The sequence below is a fragment of the Anthonomus grandis genome, chromosome 11, assembly GCF_022605725.1.
Source record: "Anthonomus grandis grandis chromosome 11, icAntGran1.3, whole genome shotgun sequence".
Lineage (NCBI taxonomy): Eukaryota > Metazoa > Arthropoda > Insecta > Coleoptera > Curculionidae > Anthonomus > Anthonomus grandis.
Genome location: NC_065556.1, coordinates 8241752 through 8268706, shown reverse-complemented (window position 1 = coordinate 8268706; position 26955 = coordinate 8241752). Strand labels below are relative to the sequence as shown.

General features: G+C 32.9%; 1 protein-coding gene across 3 annotated transcripts in view; it reads left to right on the top strand.

Annotated features, from left to right (window-relative positions):
* The window catches only part of LOC126742539 (AP-1 complex subunit gamma-1), a 135469-nt gene that overhangs the window by 96806 nt on the left and 11708 nt on the right, over positions 1-26955 (top strand). For all 3 annotated transcript variants that reach the window (XM_050449199.1, XM_050449201.1, XM_050449200.1), the window contains 2 exons: positions 3244-3437; positions 3487-3579. In XM_050449199.1, the coding sequence (XP_050305156.1) occupies positions 3244-3437; positions 3487-3579 (287 nt within the window). The remainder of the gene's footprint in view (positions 1-3243; positions 3438-3486; positions 3580-26955) is intronic.

Below are 26955 nucleotides of genomic sequence, written 5' to 3'. Positions count from 1 at the left end.
GAATTGCATTTGCATTAATAATTGTTGCTAAAAATTCACCTTTTTTATCGACGGGCATGAGGAAGCCTAACTTTTCCTTTTTTTTGTCCTAACAAGACAGCATCGGTATTGAAAAAATGACATGTTATTTAAAAAAAAAATTCGGTCCTTGCGTCAATTGAAATGGTATTTGAAGGGGGATGAATTTGGGATGGAAAGGTATTGGAAGTTGCTTTATGCAAGGGTATTGGTTTAAAATTTGTAAAAAGTTGTTTAGTATTTAAATCAATTATGCATTGTTTTCTAGAACATTTCTAGGAAATCAAAACCTAAAATTCCATCGAATTTTATGGCTAGGTTAAAAGTAAAAACTTTATGCGGTTTTTTTGTATTAGAAGGCACTAGGGTTCTTCTTCTTCCTCAAATACAATGGACTCGCGTCGTATTTCGACGGCCGCCCAATATTGTTGTTTATGGACCTATAGTTTAACGTATGTTCCGAACCACAGTGTTTTGTTTTTATAAGACGAACACAAACAACCATGCCCATGCCGGGATTCGAACCCGAGACCACACGATTGCATCGTGAACGCTTTGCCCACGGTGCTACCGAGGTCGGCTAGGAATTAGGGTAGATTCGGTAATTTGCAATTTTTGGTTGGTTATGCCTTGAATGTTAATATTTTCTCTAAATCTATGGAGGAATTGTTTTGCAATATTTTCTTTGAGAATTGATATTCCTGCTCCCGCGTCTATTAAAAGTTTAAAGATATTGGAAGCATTTTTAATGTAATATAAATTTGTTGCATTGACGGTAAGAAGTGGATTTAGAGAAACTTTTGTTCGGGGAAGTTTAGGTCTAAGTTAAAGTCATCTAGGTTCAATTTTTGTGGAAAGCGTGTAGCTTAGGACTGATGCATATTTGGTCTTTGTCGCATACTCTGGTTATGAATATTATTATTGTTATAAGAATAATCAGATCGCTGTGTTTGTGAAACAGTCATTGTTATTATATTGGTCCTATACGGCCACAAGTTTTACAATATTTAGGTGGTTGAAGTAAAGATCTAATAGTTTGTTGTTGAGGTTTTGGAGATATGACCGTCTTAGGGGAGGGTTTCTGGAGTTCAAAATAAGAGAGTTGCAGTTCTCGTTTGAGCATCTAATAGCTTGAAGATCTCTCGGGTTTCCAGCCCGAATGATTTCGCCTAGTCGAGGTTTCAAACTAGTAAGAAGGGTATATACAGTCATAATATCTATCAGATTACTTTGACCAAGTTTTTGATCAATATTTAGTAAAGATTTGTGTATAGAAGCATACATTTTTGAGTTTAGAATTTCTAAACACTTGAAAAATGTAAGAGGGGATTCCTAAGAGGGGATTCATTTGGGAGTTCCCGAAGTCGTTGTAGGCCTTTAATAAGAGATGATAAATCTCTAGAATCTCCAAAATGAAGAATAAGAATTGCTTTATTCTTGTATACGATTGGGGATTTAAATTTATTAGTTAAGCAGCTCTGCCTTTAAGTTTATTTTTTATAAATAGTGTGAGTAAAGATGTATAAGGAGATTTGATCACTTTCATACCTAGGGATAATTGAAAATATCTCTGAAATATAGGGTTCGATTTCTATCTTCGTTATTTAGTTTAACGGCTGTTGCTGTACAAGTTTCTTCAGTGGCATTTTGGTAAATAGATTTTACTATATTTAAATATTTAAAGATATATAAAATATTCAAAAAAAAATATATCAGATTATCGAACAAATGGTAACAACAAATCACTTTTACATATAAAAGAAAACGGGATGATTCGATTACTTACATTAAAGTTAGATGCATCGTTGTTTTGTTCTCTATCGGTCAGAACAACAGTGGTTTTCTAACGATATTCCATTTTGGTTTTCTGTGTTATTGAGTGACGATACCTTGTTTGCTCTTTGGGAGTCCTGAGGATGGTCCGTTGTCCGTTATGGGATTGGAATCCGCCGTCAACAGTTAGAATTCTCTTATTCTGTTAAAGTTTTACGGATCCTACCGATTGGCAATTGTTATTACTTTAAAACTTGTTATCACTTTAAAACTTTTTTTAAGATTTCACTTTTTTTAAACAGATAAGATAATTATTATTTAATTAAAATAATTATTAAAATTTCTAAATTCAAATGGACATACATTAAATACTCAACTTAAAACTAATCTTACAGAACTAACTTAAAATTATTATGTGCTGTATTTATACAACATAGTACAGCGGTGTCAGCAGTTCCCATGGAATATATATTCCGCCCAGCATCGGGCGTAGACAATGGTAGAGCTGCGTCAGCTGTTTCTATCGTAAAGGTATCAGGCTACCAGTTTGCCAATCGGCGGAAATAATGATATTGCCAATTCTTAGAACTGCTAACTCTGGTTTGTTGCGAAATACCACACGTGTGTGGTTTTGTATTTCAACATCTGACATACCTATATAAAACAGGGATAAAAAACTTAAAAATTAAAAAAAAATTAACTTAAAACAATTTCACCGCAATTGAGTAATCTCAGTTAAAAAATACACTCGAAAGGTAATTGGCAAAGAAGTTAATAATTTTTATTTTTTGTTCTAGAAACTTTTGTTGTACGACGGCAAACAGAAAACCAAATTTAGAATTTCTCAAAAAACGACATTCACATATTTGTTTTTTGGCTTTCCTCGTGTTGATGAGGATACTATAATGATAACAGACAGAACGGTTGCTTGGATTTTTTTAACTAACAGATCTTTTTGGATGCTAGATGTTGCTTGGATGACTGTAATAAAAAGTGTACTGAAACCGTTTTTTTATCATTTCTTCCAAAAGAAGGTTACAACCCATAACTAGATGAATTCGGGCCTATTAACGGTATTTAAATTCAAAAAAACTCTCTAAGAAAATATTACTCGACCCTTCTTCCATTTGAAGATTTTAGTGATGTGTCTCCTAAAAAACAAAATTGACATGTTTGAGATTTATTAATACTTATTAACCGAAAATGCCGATTATGACGTACACTATTTAAGAAATACGAACATGAAAGAAAACTATAGCATACCACAAACCTGTAGTCATATCTAATAAGAACCGTTCCGAAGTTTAAAAATTGACCACACCAGTCTACGTTAATAAGCAGCACTCCTAATCCAACCATTCACAAAAATTATTGCAAATACTGTTGAAATTATGCATATCTTACAAGAGTAAAAGTGTTAGTGATAATAATTTCGATATCCATTACTTGCAGATGATCTTTTTACTAGTGTACCTGTTGAAACCATAAAAATTCAACCTTTAACCGCCTTTGAAAGACACGGATTGAAAGTTGTATTCTCATTTCCCGGAGTTAAAGAGAACGATGCAGTTACAATTAACGTTACTGCCACTAATGACACCTTAACTACGATGAATGACTTCTTGTTCCAAGCGGCTGTACCAAGGGTAAGAAAAAACAATTATCGTGTGAAAGTTTAAATATTGTCTTTTTCAGACATTCCAAATTGAATTGCTACCACCTTCCGGTAGGATATTGGCTCCAAATGGAGTTGTCACACAAGTTCTGAAAGTAAAAAATCCAGGTCAAGTAAGTATAAATTTTATTGTTCCAATTTTTATATAGTTTAGTTACTCGGTCGTCAGGTAATATTTTTGAATTTAATAATTTCTAAATATGGAGGCAAACTCGTCATTTTTGCAAAATTTTAAATCATTTTGGTTAAACATTATTTAGTTTGATTTCAGCAACATTTATGTAAAAATTTGTGACAAATGACACTAGTTTTAAGAATCTAGAATTCCAGTAGGATTTTCTTATTAGCTTATTCTTTTTACCAGACAAACTTGCTTGAAAAAGTTATCGCAGTTCGTTTAAATGGATTTGATAACATTGCTAGAAGAATCCAAACGTTTTTTATGCATGAAGATGCTCAAAGACATTTTAGTTTTGTTGGTCGGCAGTATTTGGCTATTACCAAACGCCACTGGTAAAAATTAATACATTGTTTACATCAAAAAATGTCTTTTGATGCATAGAAACTGTATTCCAAATTTCTTGAGATCTAGAGGGGTGTACTGCAAAAAAACGTATTTTTTTTTGTTATGACAATGGGAAGTTTTAACTTTTAGTAAGGCGCACATTTTTATTTTTTTTTGCAATTTTAAGAAAACACCCTTTTTAGCAACACGATTATTATATTAAGGAAACACGATTTTCTATGACGATACGTTAAACATTGCTTCCGGTCCTATGAGACTCTACTTACAAGTTTAGTATATTAATGTTGAAATAATAATTTTTCTTTGGGAGAGTTTAAAGACTGTAATGTCATGTTTTCTAGTTTAATCTTATTTTCTCGGAAAAGAAACCCAAGTGGTACCTATCTTGGGGTACAAGCTCTAAAGCTATAAATTGAAAAATTAGTAGATATACCTTTAATTTAAATATTTATTTAAAACTCCCGTGTTAATAAAATATAGTAATAAAATGTATTAAATAGGACCGCAAAAATACAAAATGTCTATTCTAATAAACAAAAATAATTAAAACGTGCTTGTATTAGGAGGCGACTACTTGAGGCTATGTCGAACAGAACACAGCTGATTCTAGAAGCTTTTTTTTGCGAAAAACTTGCAGATTTTGCAAGAAAAGGTTGTTTTTTCGATGGATTGTGGTATTTGCAAAGAAGCATAAGAACAAAAAGAAGAAGAGAATATCATTGCGGCCAGCAAGAGGATGTCAAAAGAGTATGAGGAAATATTCAAAACCAGAAAAATTGTGATAAATGAGGAAAAAAAATAATGGATGTATTCCGAGTGAATACCAATATTCCTAGCGGTACACCAAAAAAAACTGCGAATTGTGTTAGTTATGTACACAATTATGCCACCCTATATATAATATTTGCTTATGTATATGCTTACTCAGTTATATTGTATTTCATGCTTTATTTGCATTATTTAGTCTATATAATCACTTGTAATATTAAGTTAAGGTAATCTTCGTTCTTGCTTAGAGTACACTGTATCGCGGCTTGTCAAAATAAAAGTTTTTTAAAACGTTATTAACGTGACAGAAAACATAACTGGCGCAGTCGGTAGGATCAGGGCAGTTTTCGATTGAGATTTGCACGTCATCGAGACGATCAATCGTAAAAACGTGAGTTTTAACTAGTTATGTACACAATTATGCCACCCTATATATAATATTTGCTTATGTATATGCTTACTCAGTTATATTGTATTTCATGCTTTATTTGCATTATTTAGTCTATATAATCACTTGTAATATTAAGTTAAGGTAATCTTCGTTCTTGCTTAGAGTACACTGTATCGCGGCTTGTCAAAATAAAAGTTTTTTAAAACGTTATTAACGTGACAGAAAACATAACTGGCGCAGTCGGTAGGATCAGGGCAGTTTTCGATTGAGATTTGCACGTCATCGAGACGATCAATCGTAAAAACGTGAGTTTTAACTCTTCGGTCCTGATACGAACGTGGAAGCTGAGATCAAACCTTATCAGAATCGCTCTGAGACGAGAGATCAGTGGAAACACCATTTGGCAGCACGACCACAGCACCTTAGCAACACGGGGATTCATCTGATTGGAAAAAGGTAAGTGCCAATTTCCTTTCAAACCCTTTCCCTTACTTTGGATTGAGCGAGTGGAAAGTTAGTCTTAAGTTACCCCTTTCCCTTACTTTGGATTGAGCGAGTGGAAAGTTAGTTTTAAGATTATTGTTATTTTTAAAAAAATTTTATTGAAACATATATTTGAAAAACTTATTTTGAATTTATCTTTACCAATTGAACATTATTGAAATTACCATTGAACTTTCTTTTGAGCAAATCCTATTGGAATATACTCTCTCTTTATCGTAAAGGAAGAAAGATTCAAATAATTTAGTAGTAAAATTAATTTTAGAATTGAGTTTATGTTATTTAATTAATAACATTATTTTTATTTTTACTCTATGAGTGAACCAAACGTTGACGCATTAGCTGAAGAATTTTTCAGAACTCTCAAATTACAACAACAAAATTCGCATTTAGAAACAATCACTGAACAGTCCGAGTTAACTAATACAATGACTACTACACGATCAAATTCTATAAATTACACTCTTCTAAAAATGTATGTTGATACAATTCACCCTTACAATGGTGATTCTAATACTCTTAACAATTTCATTTCTGCCGCAGATTTTCTATTTGAAACATATGATAACCAAGAAGATCCTATTTTAAAAAATTACCTTATTAGAACTATTAGAATGAAATTAATTGACCGTGCACTAATATTAGTAGGTTGCCGTATGGAATTATTATCCTGGGCACATATTAGAACTGCTTTATTAGATTGTTTTGGCGATAAGCGTAGTATAGAATGCCTTGAACAAGATTTGTTTGTAGCTATCCCAAATAAGAATGAACAACCGTTAGATTTTGCAAAAAGACTACAAGTATTGCGTAGTGCTTTAGCTCAAAAAATTAATAGTTTTGATGATAATATTATGACAGCTGAAACAAAACTTATTCATCTTAGACAATACGATACTATATGTTTAAGAACATTTATAAGAGGATTAAACAACCCCTTACAAAGTATTATCCGATTAAAAAACCCCGATTGCATAGAAACCGCAATGACAATGATATCAGAGGAAGAAAACTTCCATTATACACAAAATTTATACAAACCATTTATACCGATTAACCATAACAAACAACCAACATTAATGCACAAACCACCAGCATATTCACAGAATAACTCGCAACACAAAAATCATAATAATAATATACAATATCCAAATCAAAATAATTTTAGAACCCCAAATAATAACTTTTATCAACAACATAACTATAGACAGAATTTTATTCCACCTAGTTATCAGAATTTCAATCAAAATTCAAATTTCCCACGAGGTCCAGTTCCAATACAACCTAGGCCAATGCCTCAGAGACCTCTTCCAACCAATCGACAAGTTTTCGGTACCCCAAAGAATGTTTTCAAACCCACAGGTCGAACACCCCTTGATAAACCTGAGCCAATGTCAACCAGAACATCTTATACAATGCCAAAAAATTCTAACATTCACCCCAATAATCATTTTAAGCCATCTGGCCCAAGAAATTTCATTTCGCAAGAACTTTTCCAAATGGAAAATAAAAATCTAGAAGAAAATGTCACAACCAATTACCACCCCAGTGAAGATAATGATGATTATTATGGAAATAATACTGAAAATCCTTATCAGTTAAATTCTTACCATACAAATAGAAATGACCCCTGTACATCAACAGATTACAACGATTTTGAATATGAACCAGAATATTCTTATGATGAGAATACATTCCCTATTCCAGACCAACAAATAGAAAATGAAAATTTTCCTATTACCAACCCTTCGAAAACCCTAACATAACATATGAAGTAAATACACAAGTCACAAATAGCCTCCCTTATATTGAAATTCAAAACCCACCAATTAAACTGTTAATAGATACTGGCTGTTATCCATCAATATTACGACCCTCCATAGCTGAAAAATATTTTCCTGACAAAATCTATCAATTTTCATCTATATTAAAAACCGGAGTTGGAGAAAAAGAAGTTCTCTACAAAGCCAATATTCCAGCTTTTGCAGAATTGCAAACAAACGATTCGATTGATTTTATACTCTATGATTTTCATAACTATTATGACGGTATTTTAGGCCTTCGAGAATTAACTAAATTTATGTTTAACATTGACCTATATCATAAAAGGCTGATAAAGTCAGACGGTATTACGACCTTGTCATTCAGATATCGCGAGCCTGACTCAACATTTAAAATCACGGTCAACGCCCACGAAATTCTAAGCACAAAGGTACCCGTGACAACATATGATACTATTGACATAATTATACCTGAAGGAACAATAAATGACTCTTTATATATACCAGAAACGCTCTGCACAGCAGAAAATGGTTTTGCACGTGTTGATATTCAGAATAACACAGATGAAAATATTACTGTTGAATTAACGAGTCCAATTGACTGTAAGATTTTACCAGATTATCATAAAGATAATTTTGAATTTTTTCACCTAGACAATTTAATTAATTCAAACCCAGAAATATCCCATAATAATTACACTACATCTAATAAGAATCTCGATATTACCCAATTTATAAGACATGATCATCTTAATAAAGAGGAAAAGTCAAAAGTTTTTAAATTAATCAGAGAATTCTCAGACATTTTTCATAAAGAAACTGAAAAACTATCATTTACAAACAAAATCAAACACGAAATTAAAACACATGATGAAATCCCAATACACTCAAAATCATACAGATACCCTTTCATACACAAGGAAGAAGTCCAAAAGCAAATCAACAAAATGCTGAAAGATGGAATTATAAGACCTAGCCAAAGTCCATGGAGTAGTCCAATATGGATAGTAAGTAAAAAACCTGACGCAAGTGGAAAACAAAAATGGCGAATTGTCAATGACTACAGAGGAGTCAACTCTAAAACAATTGACGACAAACCTCTGCCAAACATCAATGATATACTAGACAAACTAGGAAGGTGTACATACTTTTCCACAATTGATTTATCATCAGGATTCCACCAAATAGAAATGGCACCAAACTCTATTGAGAAAACAGCGTTCACAGTGGAAAATGGCCATTATGAATACGTAAGAATGCCATTCGGATTAAAAAACGCACCAGCCACCTTTCAGAGAATCATGGACAATGTACTGAAAGATATTCAAGGAAAAACCTGTTTAGTCTACATGGATGACATTATTGTCTTTTCAGCAAGCCTAGAAGAGCACATAAAAAACTTGCACCATGTTTTCCAAAGATTACGAACAGCAAGATTGAAAATTCAACTTGATAAATCTGAATTCCTAAGAACAGAAGTTGAATTCCTGGGACATGTGATAACAAAAGACGGAGTTAAGCCGAACCCTAGAAAAATAGAAGCGATCCAGAAATTCCCGATCCCGAGAACACCAAAGGAAATAAAATCATTCCTAGGACTCTTAGGTTACTACAGACGCTTTATAAACGGATTTGCAAAATTAACAAAACCATTCACGAAATGCCTAAAGAAAGGAGCAGTAATAAAACACACCCCTGAATACATACAAGCCTTTGAAACATGTAAAAATTTGCTATGTAACGATCCTATACTACAATACCCAGACTTTAGAAAACCCTTCGTTTTAACCACAGATGCCTCAAATATAGCAATAGGAGCCATATTAAGTCAAGGAAAAATAGGACAAGATCTTCCAATTGCATACGCATCTAGAACGTTAAACCAAGCTGAATGTAATTATTCGACCATAGAAAAGGAACTTTTAGCCATAGTATGGGCTACAAAACATTTCAGACCTTATCTATTTGGCAGAAAATTTATAATCGTCACAGACCATAAACCCCTGCAATACCTCTTCAACCTAAAAGAGCCAAACTCTAGATTGGTACGATGGAGACTAAAATTGGAAGAATTCGACTATGAAGTCCAATACAAAAAAGGAACCCAGAATACAAATGCTGATGCTCTATCCAGAATAGAGATTAACATGATGGAAAATGATTCTATACTTGGAAGCCCTGGAGACATCACTGAAGAAATTGATCAATACATTGCAAATGAAAACGCTACTTTAGATGATTTAGATCAATTACCAGATCTATTTAACCCTGCTTTAGACCTAGAACCAAAATCGAATAAAATCAAAATTCTTTCTGATATACAAATATTACCCCCTCGTGACCAACGTCCACAAAATGGAGATACAATTCACTCAGCAATAGATGACCCAATATTAAATATACCTATAACAGAAAATTGTTTAAATACCTACAACCATCAAGTTCTAATTACTCACAATACAAATAAACAATATTGTGCCTTTAAAACAAAACATTTTGAGAACAAAATTAGATATCACTTAACTTTGACTAGCAACTATGTAAACGAAATCGTATACTTTTTCCGAGAATATATCGATCCTAAAGTTGTACACTGCATGTATATACAACAATCTGAAATTGACAATTTAGGAAATAAAATAGGAGTAATCTTATCCAAAAAATTTAAACATAACTCTTACAAATTAGTAATCTCCAATACATTCTTAAACGATATAGTAAATGTAGAAATGCAAATGAATTTAATAAAGAACCATCACGAGAAAACTTGCCACCGAGGTATTAATGAATGTATGATGTCACTGAAAAAATTATATTACTGGCCCAATATGAAATTAGACCTCACCCAGTATATAAACAATTGTGACATATGTCAACAAGCCAAGTATGACCGCCATCCTCCAAAAATAGAATTTTCATTAACACCTACACCTCGAGAACCTCTAGAATCCATCCACATGGACACTTTCCAAATTTCTAACGTAAAATTCCTAACAATAATAGATGTTTTTTCACGTTACGCCCAAGCTTACCCCTTAGAACCTAGTTGCAACGCAATTACAGTTCTAGATAATTTAGCAATTTTTATAAGTCATCATGGACTACCTCATCAGATTACCTGTGATAATGGCACAGAATTTAAAACTTCCCTATTAACTGATTTTTGTAAACTTCACAAAATAAAAATTCATTTCACTACTACCGGAAATTCAAATAGCAATAGTCCTATTGAAAGAGTCCATTCAACCTTAATTGATCACATTAGAGTTTTAAAACTTAAATTCCCAAATGCGACAATGAAACAACTAATGATTTACGCGATTACAGGTTACAACCTCTCTGTACATAGTGTTACTAAACAAAAACCCTTTGATGTCTTAAATGGACGTCCAAACGCTTTAGACCCTTTTGACCTTACAGATGAGATCATATTAAATAAATATGTTAATGATCGTAAAGACCGATTGAAAATTATCTATGACGAAATCTATAATCAATCTCTTAATACTAAATTACGTTTAAATGAAAAACAGAATAAAAATAGAGAAGCCCCTATAGATATCCCATCAGGATCAAAAATCTATGTAACAGATAAATCCGCTTCGAGAACTAAAGATAAAGCGCGTAAGAAAATAGAATACGTTCAAGAAAATATCGGTAATAAAATCATTACTAAAAACAAGAAAGTTGTACATAAATCTATGATACAAAAACCTAAAAAACACTTTCTTTTCCCTAGAAATAATGAACCTCCTGACACTTCAGAAGAGCTTCGCAGTTCTCCTACAAGTATTATCGACAACAGTGATAGCGACTAATCCTATCATAACCCCAATCAAATCCCCTTTATTCCCATTTCATTTAGGAAATGCGAGAATTATTGAAAGTAAGCATACTTTCCTCCATTATGTAGAAATTAAACCATTAGTTATAGAGCTTACTAAACTTGAAGATAACTTTAGAATTTTAATTGCTGCTTGTAATGAAACAAATATTATTAACGCTTTGCTTTTACATCATATTAACACATTAGATATGCTTAAACATGCTAGCTACTTTATTAATGAAATCAAAACTAAACTTAATAACATTAAACCACATAGCCGTGAAAAACGAGGCTTAGTAAATATATTAGGTAAAACGTCAAAATGGCTTTTTGGTACATTAGACTCCGATGATGGAGAAAGATATGACAAAGCAATTGAAGAATTACGCTATAGTCAAAATACATATAAAAAAGAAATAAATATGCAAATGTCATTAACAAAAGATTTAATTAACAGTTACAATAACACCATACATACTTTAAGTAAAAATCAGAACTCTTTAAAAAATCATGTTGACCTTTTCAAAAAGCAAATGAATAAAACAATTAATGATCTTTCTATATATTTAAAACTTCAAAATACTATAAGTCAATTAATTATAAATTGCCAGAGTTTTATTACTTTCCTAGATAATTTAGAAGATGCGATAATGTTTGCTAAACTCAATACCTTACATAGTACCGTAGTTTCAGCTATCCAATTAGAACAAATAATTTTGAATCTAACTACCCTTTATGGTGAGGAAAGACTAATATCATTTAGCGACTTAAATTATTATTATCAATTAACAGGACTTCAAGTAAGTTTTTCAAATGATAAAATAATTTTTGCTATTCATTTCCCTATATTTATAAAAGAAACTTTCGAACTTTTCCACTTGTTTGCTATTCCAACAAACCAAACCATTATAATTCCCAAACTTCCTTACCTTATAATTGGCACTGATCTACACCAATATCAAGAAGAGGCCTGCCCATTGATTGAAGACCTATACGTCTGTCAAAATGCCCTAGGACCCCAAGTGGATGACTGTACTACGTCCCTCATAAGAAAAGCAGAAAATCTAAACTGCAAGCTGCTTAAAGTTAACGTCACTACCCCTATTATCCATCCCATAAATCAGCAATATGTTCTAGCTATTCCTGCTAGCACCAAAATAAAAGCACAACAAACGTGCCAAAACAAGCAAATATTCTTTATTGATACACCTAGTTTAATAGAAATACCATATAAATGCGGTATAAGCTTGCTAGGATCACAATTCTGGAATCAAGAGGATATCCTGAGATCCAACCCTTTTCATCTACCGGATGTTACATTTAATGACTTGGAAATGCAGCTGCCAGAGGAAACAATCCAACTAGATTCAATCGACTTCAACCACATCAGATCGTTAGCAGAACGCTCCAATATCTTGAAACCCCTTCCAGAAGAAGAAGAAAGAATTCACCCTGCAGCCTGGAGTTTTAGTATAACTCTTGGAACCATACTAGCCATATGCTGTATAGTCTTCACTATCTACACACTTATCCAAAAGAAAAGGTCTACTGAAGAGGAACTAGAACTTCAAGACAAAGAAGAAGCTGAAGAAAAAGATGCTACCCCTGGTACCTCGAAAAACAACACACCATCCCTGTTGTTTTCGGCTTAGGCGGGAGGAGTTATGTACACAATTATGCCACCCTATATATAATATTTGCTTATGTATATGCTTACTCAGTTATATTGTATTTCATGCTTTATTTGCATTATTTAGTCTATATAATCACTTGTAATATTAAGTTAAGGTAATCTTCGTTCTTGCTTAGAGTACACTGTATCGCGGCTTGTCAAAATAAAAGTTTTTTAAAACGTTATTAACGTGACAGAAAACATAACTAACTCTTCGGTCCTGATACGAACGTGGAAGCTGAGATCAAACCTTATCAGAATCGCTCTGAGACGAGAGATCAGTGGAAACACCATTTGGCAGCACGACCACAGCACCTTAGCAACACGGGGATTCATCTGATTGGAAAAAGGTAAGTGCCAATTTCCTTTCAAACCCTTTCCCTTACTTTGGATTGAGCGAGTGGAAAGTTAGTCTTAAGTTACCCCTTTCCCTTACTTTGGATTGAGCGAGTGGAAAGTTAGTTTTAAGATTATTGTTATTTTTAAAAAAATTTTATTGAAACATATATTTGAAAAACTTATTTTGAATTTATCTTTACCAATTGAACATTATTGAAATTACCATTGAACTTTCTTTTGAGCAAATCCTATTGGAATATACTCTCTCTTTATCGTAAAGGAAGAAAGATTCAAATAATTTAGTAGTAAAATTAATTTTAGAATTGAGTTTATGTTATTTAATTAATAACATTATTTTTATTTTTACTCTATGAGTGAACCAAACGTTGACGCATTAGCTGAAGAATTTTTCAGAACTCTCAAATTACAACAACAAAATTCGCATTTAGAAACAATCACTGAACAGTCCGAGTTAACTAATACAATGACTACTACACGATCAAATTCTATAAATTACACTCTTCTAAAAATGTATGTTGATACAATTCACCCTTACAATGGTGATTCTAATACTCTTAACAATTTCATTTCTGCCGCAGATTTTCTATTTGAAACATATGATAACCAAGAAGATCCTATTTTAAAAAATTACCTTATTAGAACTATTAGAATGAAATTAATTGACCGTGCACTAATATTAGTAGGTTGCCGTATGGAATTATTATCCTGGGCACATATTAGAACTGCTTTATTAGATTGTTTTGGCGATAAGCGTAGTATAGAATGCCTTGAACAAGATTTGTTTGTAGCTATCCCAAATAAGAATGAACAACCGTTAGATTTTGCAAAAAGACTACAAGTATTGCGTAGTGCTTTAGCTCAAAAAATTAATAGTTTTGATGATAATATTATGACAGCTGAAACAAAACTTATTCATCTTAGACAATACGATACTATATGTTTAAGAACATTTATAAGAGGATTAAACAACCCCTTACAAAGTATTATCCGATTAAAAAACCCCGATTGCATAGAAACCGCAATGACAATGATATCAGAGGAAGAAAACTTCCATTATACACAAAATTTATACAAACCATTTATACCGATTAACCATAACAAACAACCAACATTAATGCACAAACCACCAGCATATTCACAGAATAACTCGCAACACAAAAATCATAATAATAATATACAATATCCAAATCAAAATAATTTTAGAACCCCAAATAATAACTTTTATCAACAACATAACTATAGACAGAATTTTATTCCACCTAGTTATCAGAATTTCAATCAAAATTCAAATTTCCCACGAGGTCCAGTTCCAATACAACCTAGGCCAATGCCTCAGAGACCTCTTCCAACCAATCGACAAGTTTTCGGTACCCCAAAGAATGTTTTCAAACCCACAGGTCGAACACCCCTTGATAAACCTGAGCCAATGTCAACCAGAACATCTTATACAATGCCAAAAAATTCTAACATTCACCCCAATAATCATTTTAAGCCATCTGGCCCAAGAAATTTCATTTCGCAAGAACTTTTCCAAATGGAAAATAAAAATCTAGAAGAAAATGTCACAACCAATTACCACCCCAGTGAAGATAATGATGATTATTATGGAAATAATACTGAAAATCCTTATCAGTTAAATTCTTACCATACAAATAGAAATGACCCCTGTACATCAACAGATTACAACGATTTTGAATATGAACCAGAATATTCTTATGATGAGAATACATTCCCTATTCCAGACCAACAAATAGAAAATGAAAATTTTCCTATTACCAACCCTTCGAAAACCCTAACATAACATATGAAGTAAATACACAAGTCACTAATAGCCTCCCTTATATCGAAATTCAAAACCCACCAATTAAACTGTTAATAGATACTGGCTGTTATCCATCAATATTACGACCCTCCATAGCTGAAAAATATTTTCCTGACAAAATCTATCAATTTTCATCTATATTAAAAACCGGAGTTGGAGAAAAAGAAGTTCTCTACAAAGCCAATATTCCAGCTTTTGCAGAATTGCAAACAAACGATTCGATCGATTTTATACTCTATGATTTTCATAACTATTATGACGGTATTTTAGGCCTTCGAGAATTAACTAAATTTATGTTTAACATTGACCTATATCATAAAAGGCTGATAAAGTCAGACGGTATTACGACCTTGTCATTCAGATATCGCGAGCCTGACTCAACATTTAAAATCACGGTCAACGCCCACGAAATTCTAAGCACAAAGGTACCCGTGACAACATATGATACTATTGACATAATTATACCTGAAGGAACAATAAATGACTCTTTATATATACCAGAAACGCTCTGCACAGCAGAAAATGGTTTTGCACGTGTTGATATTCAGAATAACACAGATGAAAATATTACTGTTGAATTAACGAGTCCAATTGACTGTAAGATTTTACCAGATTATCATAAAGATAATTTTGAATTTTTTCACCTAGACAATTTAATTAATTCAAACCCAGAAATATCCCATAATAATTACACTACATCTAATAAGAATCTCGATATTACCCAATTTATAAGACATGATCATCTTAATAAAGAGGAAAAGTCAAAAGTTTTTAAATTAATCAGAGAATTCTCAGACATTTTTCATAAAGAAACTGAAAAACTATCATTTACAAACAAAATCAAACACGAAATTAAAACACATGATGAAATCCCAATACACTCAAAATCATACAGATACCCTTTCATACACAAGGAAGAAGTCCAAAAGCAAATCAACAAAATGCTGAAAGATGGAATTATAAGACCTAGCCAAAGTCCATGGAGTAGTCCAATATGGATAGTAAGTAAAAAACCTGACGCAAGTGGAAAACAAAAATGGCGAATTGTCAATGACTACAGAGGAGTCAACTCTAAAACAATTGACGACAGATACCCTCTGCCAAACATCAATGATATACTAGACAAACTAGGAAGGTGTACATACTTTTCCACAATTGATTTATCATCAGGATTCCACCAAATAGAAATGGCACCAAACTCTATTGAGAAAACAGCGTTCACAGTGGAAAATGGCCATTATGAATACGTAAGAATGCCATTCGGATTAAAAAACGCACCAGCCACCTTTCAGAGAATCATGGACAATGTACTGAAAGATATTCAAGGAAAAACCTGTTTAGTCTACATGGATGACATTATTGTCTTTTCAGCAAGCCTAGAAGAGCACATAAAAAACTTGCACCATGTTTTCCAAAGATTACGAACAGCAAGATTGAAAATTCAACTTGATAAATCTGAATTCCTAAGAACAGAAGTTGAATTCCTGGGACATGTGATAACAAAAGACGGAGTTAAGCCGAACCCTAGAAAAATAGAAGCGATCCAGAAATTCCCGATCCCGAGAACACCAAAGGAAATAAAATCATTCCTAGGACTCTTAGGTTACTACAGACGCTTTATAAACGGATTTGCAAAATTAACAAAACCATTCACGAAATGCCTAAAGAAAGGAGCAGTAATAAAACACACCCCTGAATACATACAAGCCTTTGAAACATGTAAAAATTTGCTATGTAACGATCCTATACTACAATACCCAGACTTTAGAAAACCCTTCGTTTTAACCACAGATGCCTCAAATATAGCAATAGGAGCCATATTAAGTCAAGGAAAAATAGGACAAGATCTTCCAATTGCATACGCATCTAGAACGTTAAACCAAGCTGAATGTAATTATTCGACCATAGAAAAGGAACTTTTAGCCATAGTATGGGCTACAAAACATTTCAGACCTTATCTATTTGGCAGAAAATTTATAATCGTCACAGACCATAAACCCCTGCAATACCTCTTCAACCTAAAAGAGCCAAACTCTAGATTGGTACGATGGAGACTAAAATTGGAAGAATTCGACTATGAAGTCCAATACAAAAAAGGAACCCAGAATACAAATGCTGATGCTCTATCCAGAATAGAGATTAACATGATGGAAAATGATTCTATACTTGGAAGCCCTGGAGACATCACTGAAGAAATTGATCAATACATTGCAAATGAAAACGCTACTTTAGATGATTTAGATCAATTACCAGATCTATTTAACCCTGCTTTAGACCCTTTTGACCTTACAGATGAGATCATATTAAATAAATATGTTAATGATCGTAAAGACCGATTGAAAATTATCTATGACGAAATCTATAATCAATCTCTTAATACTAAATTACGTTTAAATGAAAAACAGAATAAAAATAGAGAAGCCCCTATAGATATCCCATCAGGATCAAAAATCTATGTAACAGATAAATCCGCTTCGAGAACTAAAGATAAAGCGCGTAAGAAAATAGAATACGTTCAAGAAAATATCGGTAATAAAATCATTACTAAAAACAAGAAAGTTGTACATAAATCTATGATACAAAAACCTAAAAAACACTTTCTTTTCCCTAGAAATAATGAACCTCCTGACACTTCAGAAGAGCTTCGCAGTTCTCCTACAAGTATTATCGACAACAGTGATAGCGACTAATCCTATCATAACCCCAATCAAATCCCCTTTATTCCCATTTCATTTAGGAAATGCGAGAATTATTGAAAGTAAGCATACTTTCCTCCATTATGTAGAAATTAAACCATTAGTTATAGAGCTTACTAAACTTGAAGATAACTTTAGAATTTTAATTGCTGCTTGTAATGAAACAAATATTATTAACGCTTTGCTTTTACATCATATTAACACATTAGATATGCTTAAACATGCTAGCTACTTTATTAATGAAATCAAAACTAAACTTAATAACATTAAACCACATAGCCGTGAAAAACGAGGCTTAGTAAATATATTAGGTAAAACGTCAAAATGGCTTTTTGGTACATTAGACTCCGATGATGGAGAAAGATATGACAAAGCAATTGAAGAATTACGCTATAGTCAAAATACATATAAAAAAGAAATAAATATGCAAATGTCATTAACAAAAGATTTAATTAACAGTTACAATAACACCATACATACTTTAAGTAAAAATCAGAACTCTTTAAAAAATCATGTTGACCTTTTCAAAAAGCAAATGAATAAAACAATTAATGATCTTTCTATATATTTAAAACTTCAAAATACTATAAGTCAATTAATTATAAATTGCCAGAGTTTTATTACTTTCCTAGATAATTTAGAAGATGCGATAATGTTTGCTAAACTCAATACCTTACATAGTACCGTAGTTTCAGCTATCCAATTAGAACAAATAATTTTGAATCTAACTACCCTTTATGGTGAGGAAAGACTAATATCATTTAGCGACTTAAATTATTATTATCAATTAACAGGACTTCAAGTAAGTTTTTCAAATGATAAAATAATTTTTGCTATTCATTTCCCTATATTTATAAAAGAAACTTTCGAACTTTTCCACTTGTTTGCTATTCCAACAAACCAAACCATTATAATTCCCAAACTTCCTTACCTTATAATTGGCACTGATCTACACCAATATCAAGAAGAGGCCTGCCCATTGATTGAAGACCTATACGTCTGTCAAAATGCCCTAGGACCCCAAGTGGATGACTGTACTACGTCCCTCATAAGAAAAGCAGAAAATCTAAACTGCAAGCTGCTTAAAGTTAACGTCACTACCCCTATTATCCATCCCATAAATCAGCAATATGTTCTAGCTATTCCTGCTAGCACCAAAATAAAAGCACAACAAACGTGCCAAAACAAGCAAATATTCTTTATTGATACACCTAGTTTAATAGAAATACCATATAAATGCGGTATAAGCTTGCTAGGATCACAATTCTGGAATCAAGAGGATATCCTGAGATCCAACCCTTTTCATCTACCGGATGTAACATTTAATGACTTGGAAATGCAGCTGCCAGAGGAAACAATCCAACTAGATTCAATCGACTTCAACCACATCAGATCGTTAGCAGAACGCTCCAATATCTTGAAACCCCTTCCAGAAGAAGAAGAAAGAATTCACCCTGCAGCCTGGAGTTTTAGTATAACTCTTGGAACCATACTAGCCATATGCTGTATAGTCTTCGCTATCTACACACTTATCCAAAAGAAAAGGTCTACTGAAGAGGAACTAGAACTTCAAGACAAAGAAGAAGCTGAAGAAAAAGATGCTACCCCTGGTACCTCGAAAAACAACACACCATCCCTGTTGTTTTCGGCTTAGGCGGGAGGAGTTATGTACACAATTATGCCACCCTATATATAATATTTGCTTATGTATATGCTTACTCAGTTATATTGTATTTCATGCTTTATTTGCATTATTTAGTCTATATAATCACTTGTAATATTAAGTTAAGGTAATCTTCGTTCTTGCTTAGAGTACACTGTATCGCGGCTTGTCAAAATAAAAGTTTTTTAAAACGTTATTAACGTGACAGAAAACATAACTTGTTATAAGCACCAATTTTTTGAAAATACCAAGTGAAAATACCCTTACTTGGTAAATTTAAGTGTTCTTCACTTACATTCAATACGCAAAGATCATTTGCAGAGTCTCAATCCGTGCATTATTTATGCTAAATATATTGCAAATTAAGTTACTTTCTAATTTCAATATGTTGTATATCGTTTCCTACTAATTTGGTGTCATTATAAAACATTTTCACATTATTTATTCAGTTGTGACAGTATTGATTTGTTCATTGTGCAATAGTTATTATTTCTATTATGATATTATATGATGTATTTTATAGAATTGCGCTACGGATTGGAAAGTAATGCGTAAAAATGCTTACTATAAGGAAACTCGAAGGTCATCAACTGTTTTCCTGTTGTCATTGGCAAACATTTCGTGAGCGAAATTGAACATTAAATATTTGTCAATTGATACTCCGTATTAATATAATCAATAATCTTTGAATCTTCACTAAATTCGTGTTTTTTCGTCACTCATAAATGCGGCATCTTGCATTTAAATTATGCTAGTTTTCAGGTTAAATATATAATATATATATAGATAATTTTAATAAACAAAGAATATTTTAATTAAGTGAATCGAGAATTTAAATTGTGAGTTGTGTAGGAGCTGACGTCATCAGACTTAAGGTAATTCTTGGCTTGTAAAGTGGACGAGGCTCGAGCGTTTTTACAAGTAAAAATGATCTATGTAAAATTAAAATATTGATTTATACAATCGAAAGTTTTTGAAAAGTCAGAGAAAATTGTTGCTGTGGAGTATTGTTTACTGATGTTAAGATTATAAATTAAATGCGAAATTATAGATGCATAATTTGTGCTTTTTCCACTTCAAAGTGGCGCTTAGTTAGAATTTTATATTTAAGCAGAAATGAAAATAGTTGCTTATGTAACAAGTGTATAGAATGATCCTTTTTTATGAATGGAAAGTTTGTCGACAATTTCCATGAATAAAAAAAGGTGATTTTACACACGTGTAATATACACAATTTTTCCTACTACCGAAAAAAACATTAAAAAAAAATTAGAAATACGAAATTATTTTACGCACTAGTTATAAAAAAACTATACGCACTAGTGCTTCAAAAAATGTCAAGTCAAATGTCAACAGATACAGCAAAATGTCAATACATTCGCGCTCTAATAAGGCCTTTTAATATGCGGGTTAACAGCACATTTGGATATGTCTCAAATTCTGTTCATTCCTATATTGAAAATACATTAATTACACTAAAATTATTAAAAAGATATATTTTTTTAAGTATATTAATAATATTGTAATAACTTTATTATGTTAATTATAATAAAGTAATAAAATCATCCGTGATTAATGAATAACAATTTATCGTTAGTATTTCTATACAATTACATTTTGACTAATATTATATTTAGTTATGTTTTTTCTTTATTTTAACTATTATTGAAAATAAAAGACAAGTTCTACTGAAGGACTTCTTTGTAAACAACATTTTCTGTTTTGCCTTCTTGTGTCAGAATTATTAGGTTTTTTGGTAAACTTGTCTGTTAAATTTGATGAAGAATTGAATTTGTTGAAGAAGGCAAAACAAAAAATGTTGTTTACAAAGAAGTCCTTTACTAATTTTACTTTAAAGAAACTTTTCTTTTATTTTCAAATTCCACGCGGGCAACGCCGCGCGCATTCACCTAGTATTTAAAATTTCTACTGCCATAATGTCGTAGCTTTAAAAAATAAATCAAAATGCAAATAAATGCAAGTATTTTTGTAAAAACTGCAAAATAAAAAAAGAAACTAAAAATTATCTTCCTCAAAAAAAATACATGTACCATGTAACGTAGATACTATAGTATGTATCTCCTTAATAATAATAAACAAACCAAAAAATTTTTCCAAATAATTAATTAACTCTAAATAAACTATAATCGATATATATATTGTATACTTCAATACAAAATCTGCGTAAACATTTTGCATTTAAGGTTCACCCGCTTACACAGCTCAAAATTTCTGCATCAGTAAAACCGTAGAAATGAGTTTAACTTATTTTGAAACTGACACTTTATTACATTACATGTACACTGTGTCCCAATTTGGTTGTATTTGCAGGTTATTTCTGTTATTTTTAAAGATAGAGATGTGCGGTTTTCGCGAACCTGTGTCACTTTTTTGTAAAACTTTTATTGCCGCAAACAGAATTGAGATACCTTTTTTTGTTTCTGAGATACAGGGTGAAATTGAAAATTTTCACTTTTTGATGACTTGCTCTATCTCACGAACCATATAAGTTATAAAAAAAAGTAAAAACTGCTATGGATAGATAATTTTAAATAAAATTCAGAGGCGTAGTCAAAAATTTTATTAAAGGCATTATTTAAGATATATGACCCAAACTTGCATTTTTTTAAATGGAACACCCTGTATTTTTTCATACCAATAAATTGCGCTATTTTTTCCGATTAAAATGATATATAACACTTGGTATCTTAAGTCATGATAAATGGCCAAAACATGCAAAAAAAAACAAATCATAGCGAAAAAAACATTAGTTGGCCATGAAACAGAAAAAATTGAAGTTGGCTGTTTAAAGATGTCAGTATAAAGCTGTCAATAATTGTTTAGAATTTATTTATTTCGAACGAAAGTTTTTAAGTAAATATTTTAGTATTTTTCTTAAGTGATAGAGCGTAATTTTTAAGAATGACTAATAATTTTGAAAACAGTCACAAATATGACACGATAGCTTGTTTTATTGAGTGCCAAGAAAATAGTGACAGGGCATCCGATTTGTATTTAAACAGTTGAAGTAATTGTTGAACTATGTTAACTTTGTATGGTTTATATTTATATTTTTTTAATATTCGCTGTGTTTGACTCTTTGACACTCCTACATTAGTTGTCAATGTTTCGACAGGAATTTGAATGATTTGCCTCAACACTTGCTAAAACCGCAATTTCATTATTTTCCTGATTTTGCCTATGGTAATTTTTATTTCTTGGCTTTGTAAATGATCCATTATTAATCAAACTCATTTTTATTCTCCGAAAAATAGACTTGTTTGGTTGACGCCTTTCAGGATATCTTAGAAAAATTGTTTTAAGTATAATAGCAAATATTAGGTAACGACACTAACACATACCTGTTTAAATACAAATCGGATGCCCTGTCACTATTTTCTTGGCACTCAATAAAACAAGCTATCGTGTCATATTTGTGACTGTTTTCAAAATTATTAGTCATTCTTAAAAATTACGCTCTATCACTTAAGAAAAATACTAAAATATTTACTTAAAAACTTTCGTTCGAAATAAATAAATTCTAAACAATTATTGACAGCTTTATACTGACATCTTTAAACAGCCAACTTCAATTTTTTCTGTTTCATGGCCAACTAATGTTTTTTTCGCTATGATTTGTTTTTTTTTTTGCATGTTTTGGCCATTTATCATGACTTAAGATACCAAGTGTTATATATCATTTTAATCGGAAAAAATAGCGCAATTTATTGGTATGAAAAAATACAGGGTGTTCCATTTAAAAAAATGCAAGTTTGGGTCATATCTCTTAAATAATGCCTTTAATAAAATTTTTGACTACGCCTCTGAATTTTATTTAAAATTATCTATCCATAGCAGTTTTTACTTTTTTTTATAACTTATATGGTTCGTGAGATAGAGCAAGTCATCAAAAAGTGAAAATTTTCAATTTCACCCTGTATCTCAGAAACAAAAAAAGGTATCTCAATTCTGTTTGCGGCAATAAAAGTTTGTACCTAGCGGAGGGGGGACGGCAGCTGCGGAGATGTGGAGGATGCGGCGAGGCGGCTGTTTTCCTGGGTGCCCCAGGTAAACGGGCGAACCCGTTTGGGAGCTTTTGCATTCAGGATCTGCTTCGGATTCCTGGGGTATCCCAGGTAGTTGGCGGTGTGCGGACCTCCACAATTGGCACATGTGGCCGGCTGGTCGCGTGGTTTGGTGCACTCGGCGGTGGCGTGAAGTTGGCCACACTTCACGCTCTTGTGTGCCGCCGTGCATCTGGCCTGCGCGTGTCCGTGGAGTTGGCACCTGTGGCACTGGATCCCTCTGGGCTTGTTCCTTTAGGCTTCTACCCTTATCTTCACTCCACGTAGCTCCGTTACCGAGAAGACCGACTTCTCTTCTCTCGGGAGCTGCACCAGGACCAATGCGCGTGGGCTGCCTGTTCCTATTCCTATAGTAACGTGCCGCTGAGTGTGGGTGGAAGCTCAGCCTCCTGAGGTCCTCCAGGATGCTTTCGGCCGATCAGTGCTCGAAAGATCCTCGGAGGACGATGTACAGCCTTCTCTCTTCTGGCAGGGAGAAGGAGTGGAAAGGCACTTTTGAGGAGTCCAGATAGTCCTGTGTAACTCTGTAGTCCGTGATGGTCTGCGGGTGGATTTTTATGCCGTCGCGAGTTTTGACGACATGGTGATGTTGTACTCCTTTTGACTTCAGGGCGGCGACGACTTCCTCGAATTTTTCCTTCTCCCTGATTACGATGAGGTATCTTGGTCCTGCAAGTTGGTGGAACGGGCTCGGGTCTGAGCTCAGGTGGTGTTCCTGAACCCGGCCCTGGAGGTGGAATAAGCTTGGTCGGGTTGCGAGATGGTTAGCGTCTTCCTCGGGACCGTCTCCGGGTCTGAGGTCTTCCTCGTGCTGACAACTGGTTGGAACCCGTCGTCTTCGTTCTGGGGGCTTGGTTGAGTCCTAGGCTCCTGTGCTGGGAGTTCGGCCATCTCGATGGACTCCACAGGTGTTTCCAGGGCGGCAGGGGAGGCTTCGACTGCGGGACTGGCCTGTACCGCAGCGGAAGCGAACGGCAAGGCGGACTCGAGAGCCTTTATCCGGTTCTTGAGTGTCTTGGTCGTCTTGTGGAAGATCTGGCGGAGGGCGTTCATCTCCTGCTCGTGTTTTCTCTTCACGCTTCTCATCCGGACTTCGTAGAAGTATGTTAACTCCTCCTGGTTTGACGGGGTGGTCTGTAAAACGGCCAAATCCGCTTTCAGTTCGGCCTCGTCTTGTGGTGCTTCCTCTTCCTCGTCCGTGTTACAGAACTCCGAGAAATCCTCGTCGTCCTCCAACAGGAAGGAAGAATTTTCGTCTAGTTTTTGAGCCATGGACAGCGGGGTTGGTTTGGTGCACTCGGTACAGTGAAACTCGTTCAGAGAACACTTCGACGTTAAGTGCAGGTGATCTGCACTCAACGGAGGACGAACTCTGTATGCTTCTTTCCGTGTGCCGCCTTATATTTATAGTGGTTTCTTACAGCGTTGTCAAACGTAATTTTATTTCATGAACGCGGCCTCAGGATAAAATGAGTACCTAACTGGAAACTTACGTATTTAACGTATTTATCTGTTGCCATCATAAAATATACTATAATCCAAATATATTTTTTTTATTGATCATCAATATCATAACGTGTTTACAACGTAAATTTAAAAAATGTAACTTTGGAAAAAAAAAGTGAGTCATGCAGCAAAATAAAATCGTTTTCGTGAAATGGTCAGACCCCCTCTGAATTCCCGGTAAGCAGTGTCGGGCGTGGTTAGTACTTGCATGGGGTGATCGCTTGGAAACATTACTTCGTTGTGTTTATTATATTCTTTTTTTTACTTTTTAGTACTTTTATGCTTTAAAGGATATTTTAATACCGCTTTTTAAAGTTAAAAATAAATATAGAAAGTTTCTTTATAATTTTCTCCCCCTTTTTCCCCTTGCTTCTTTCTGGCCAACATAAAAAATATGGTACGTAATATGTATGTAACATAGAAATAATATTATGAAATACCAGTGGTGTTTTTTTTCGTTTTTTAAAGTAAGAAATCGTTTTTGAAATCAATTATTTCTTAAATAATTATAGATTTAAAACCCGTTTACCTTAATACACCCCTGGCATAAACAAAATTTAAATCACAATTTTTATTTTGAATGCATTAGGTATACATAATAATGTGTAAAAATATCAATGTTCAACGCTATAAGTTTAAAAAGAAAGAATTTTCGTAGAAGAAGTTTTCACCACTTATTTCACCTCTTCAGGGTAATGAAATTTTCGAGAATCTGTTGTTTTCATTAAAATGAAATTAAATTGAAGTTATTTGCAGTTTTTTTTCGAAAAACAATCAATTTAACGATAAAAAAAGATGTTAAAATCTTAAAGGGTGGTTTTAACCCCTTTAAAAAAAAAACAAAAAAATGGAAATTAGGTAAAAAAATAAAATAAAAATGAAGTGTCTCACTGTTTTATAAAAAAGTACATAGTTTTGAAGCTATGATACATAAGGGGTGGTTTCAACCTCTTTCCGATGAAATTTCAAAAAATCCCCTTCTTAGTGGCTCCTACGTAACCATAGGAATCTTGTCCCCAAATTTCATATTTCTAGGTTTTACCGTTTGGGCTGTACGTTGATTATCAGTTAGGACAAGTCTTTTGATATATATAGAGAGATTAAAGAAACAGTTGTTAAAAGTACAATTATTAAATCGTTGATCAGGAGTATTAAAAAGAATGGAATGTGAATTTTTGGATGTCATTCTATTATTACTGGACGTAACCGCCTTTGTGTTGGATACTGAAGGTATATTATAGCTTTTTTTGTACAAAGCAAGACACTGTTGGCTCATAAGATGATAAAGATTTTTAAGGAGTATATAGAATATACTCGAATTTAATTTTTATAAAGAATAATTAATAAAATTATTATTAGGCTTGGAGCATATAAGTTATAATTTATAAATTTTAAACTTACCTACACTAGTAAAAACTTTGAATCTGGAGCTTCTTTAATAAATTTTATAAAATTTCTGATTTTTTCTGGTTTTAGAATAACACTAATTTAAGGTATGTAGAAATATCAATGTTTTTTTTTTTAATTTTTAATGTAGATTTTAGCATTGAAAAAATTGACTAAAGGCTTATATGATTTTAACTCTTCCGCAAAATGCGCTAGCAACACATTTTCAGAAAGTTTAGCAATATTGCTGTTTTGTTTTTGTGACCCAAAAATATTTTATGCTTTTTGCTAAGTGGATTTGAGGTCAAATAAAACTCAGGTTTTTATTTTAATACTGCCGACGTTTCGGTCTATGCAAGGCCATCCTTAGGGCGCTACAATGGATGTAATTTGTGTTTATTTAAATCATAAAAAGTTTTTTTCTTTCAACTTTAAAATATTATAAAGTAAAACATAATATAGACAAGAAGATACATTAACACGATTGGATTACATATAATAACACT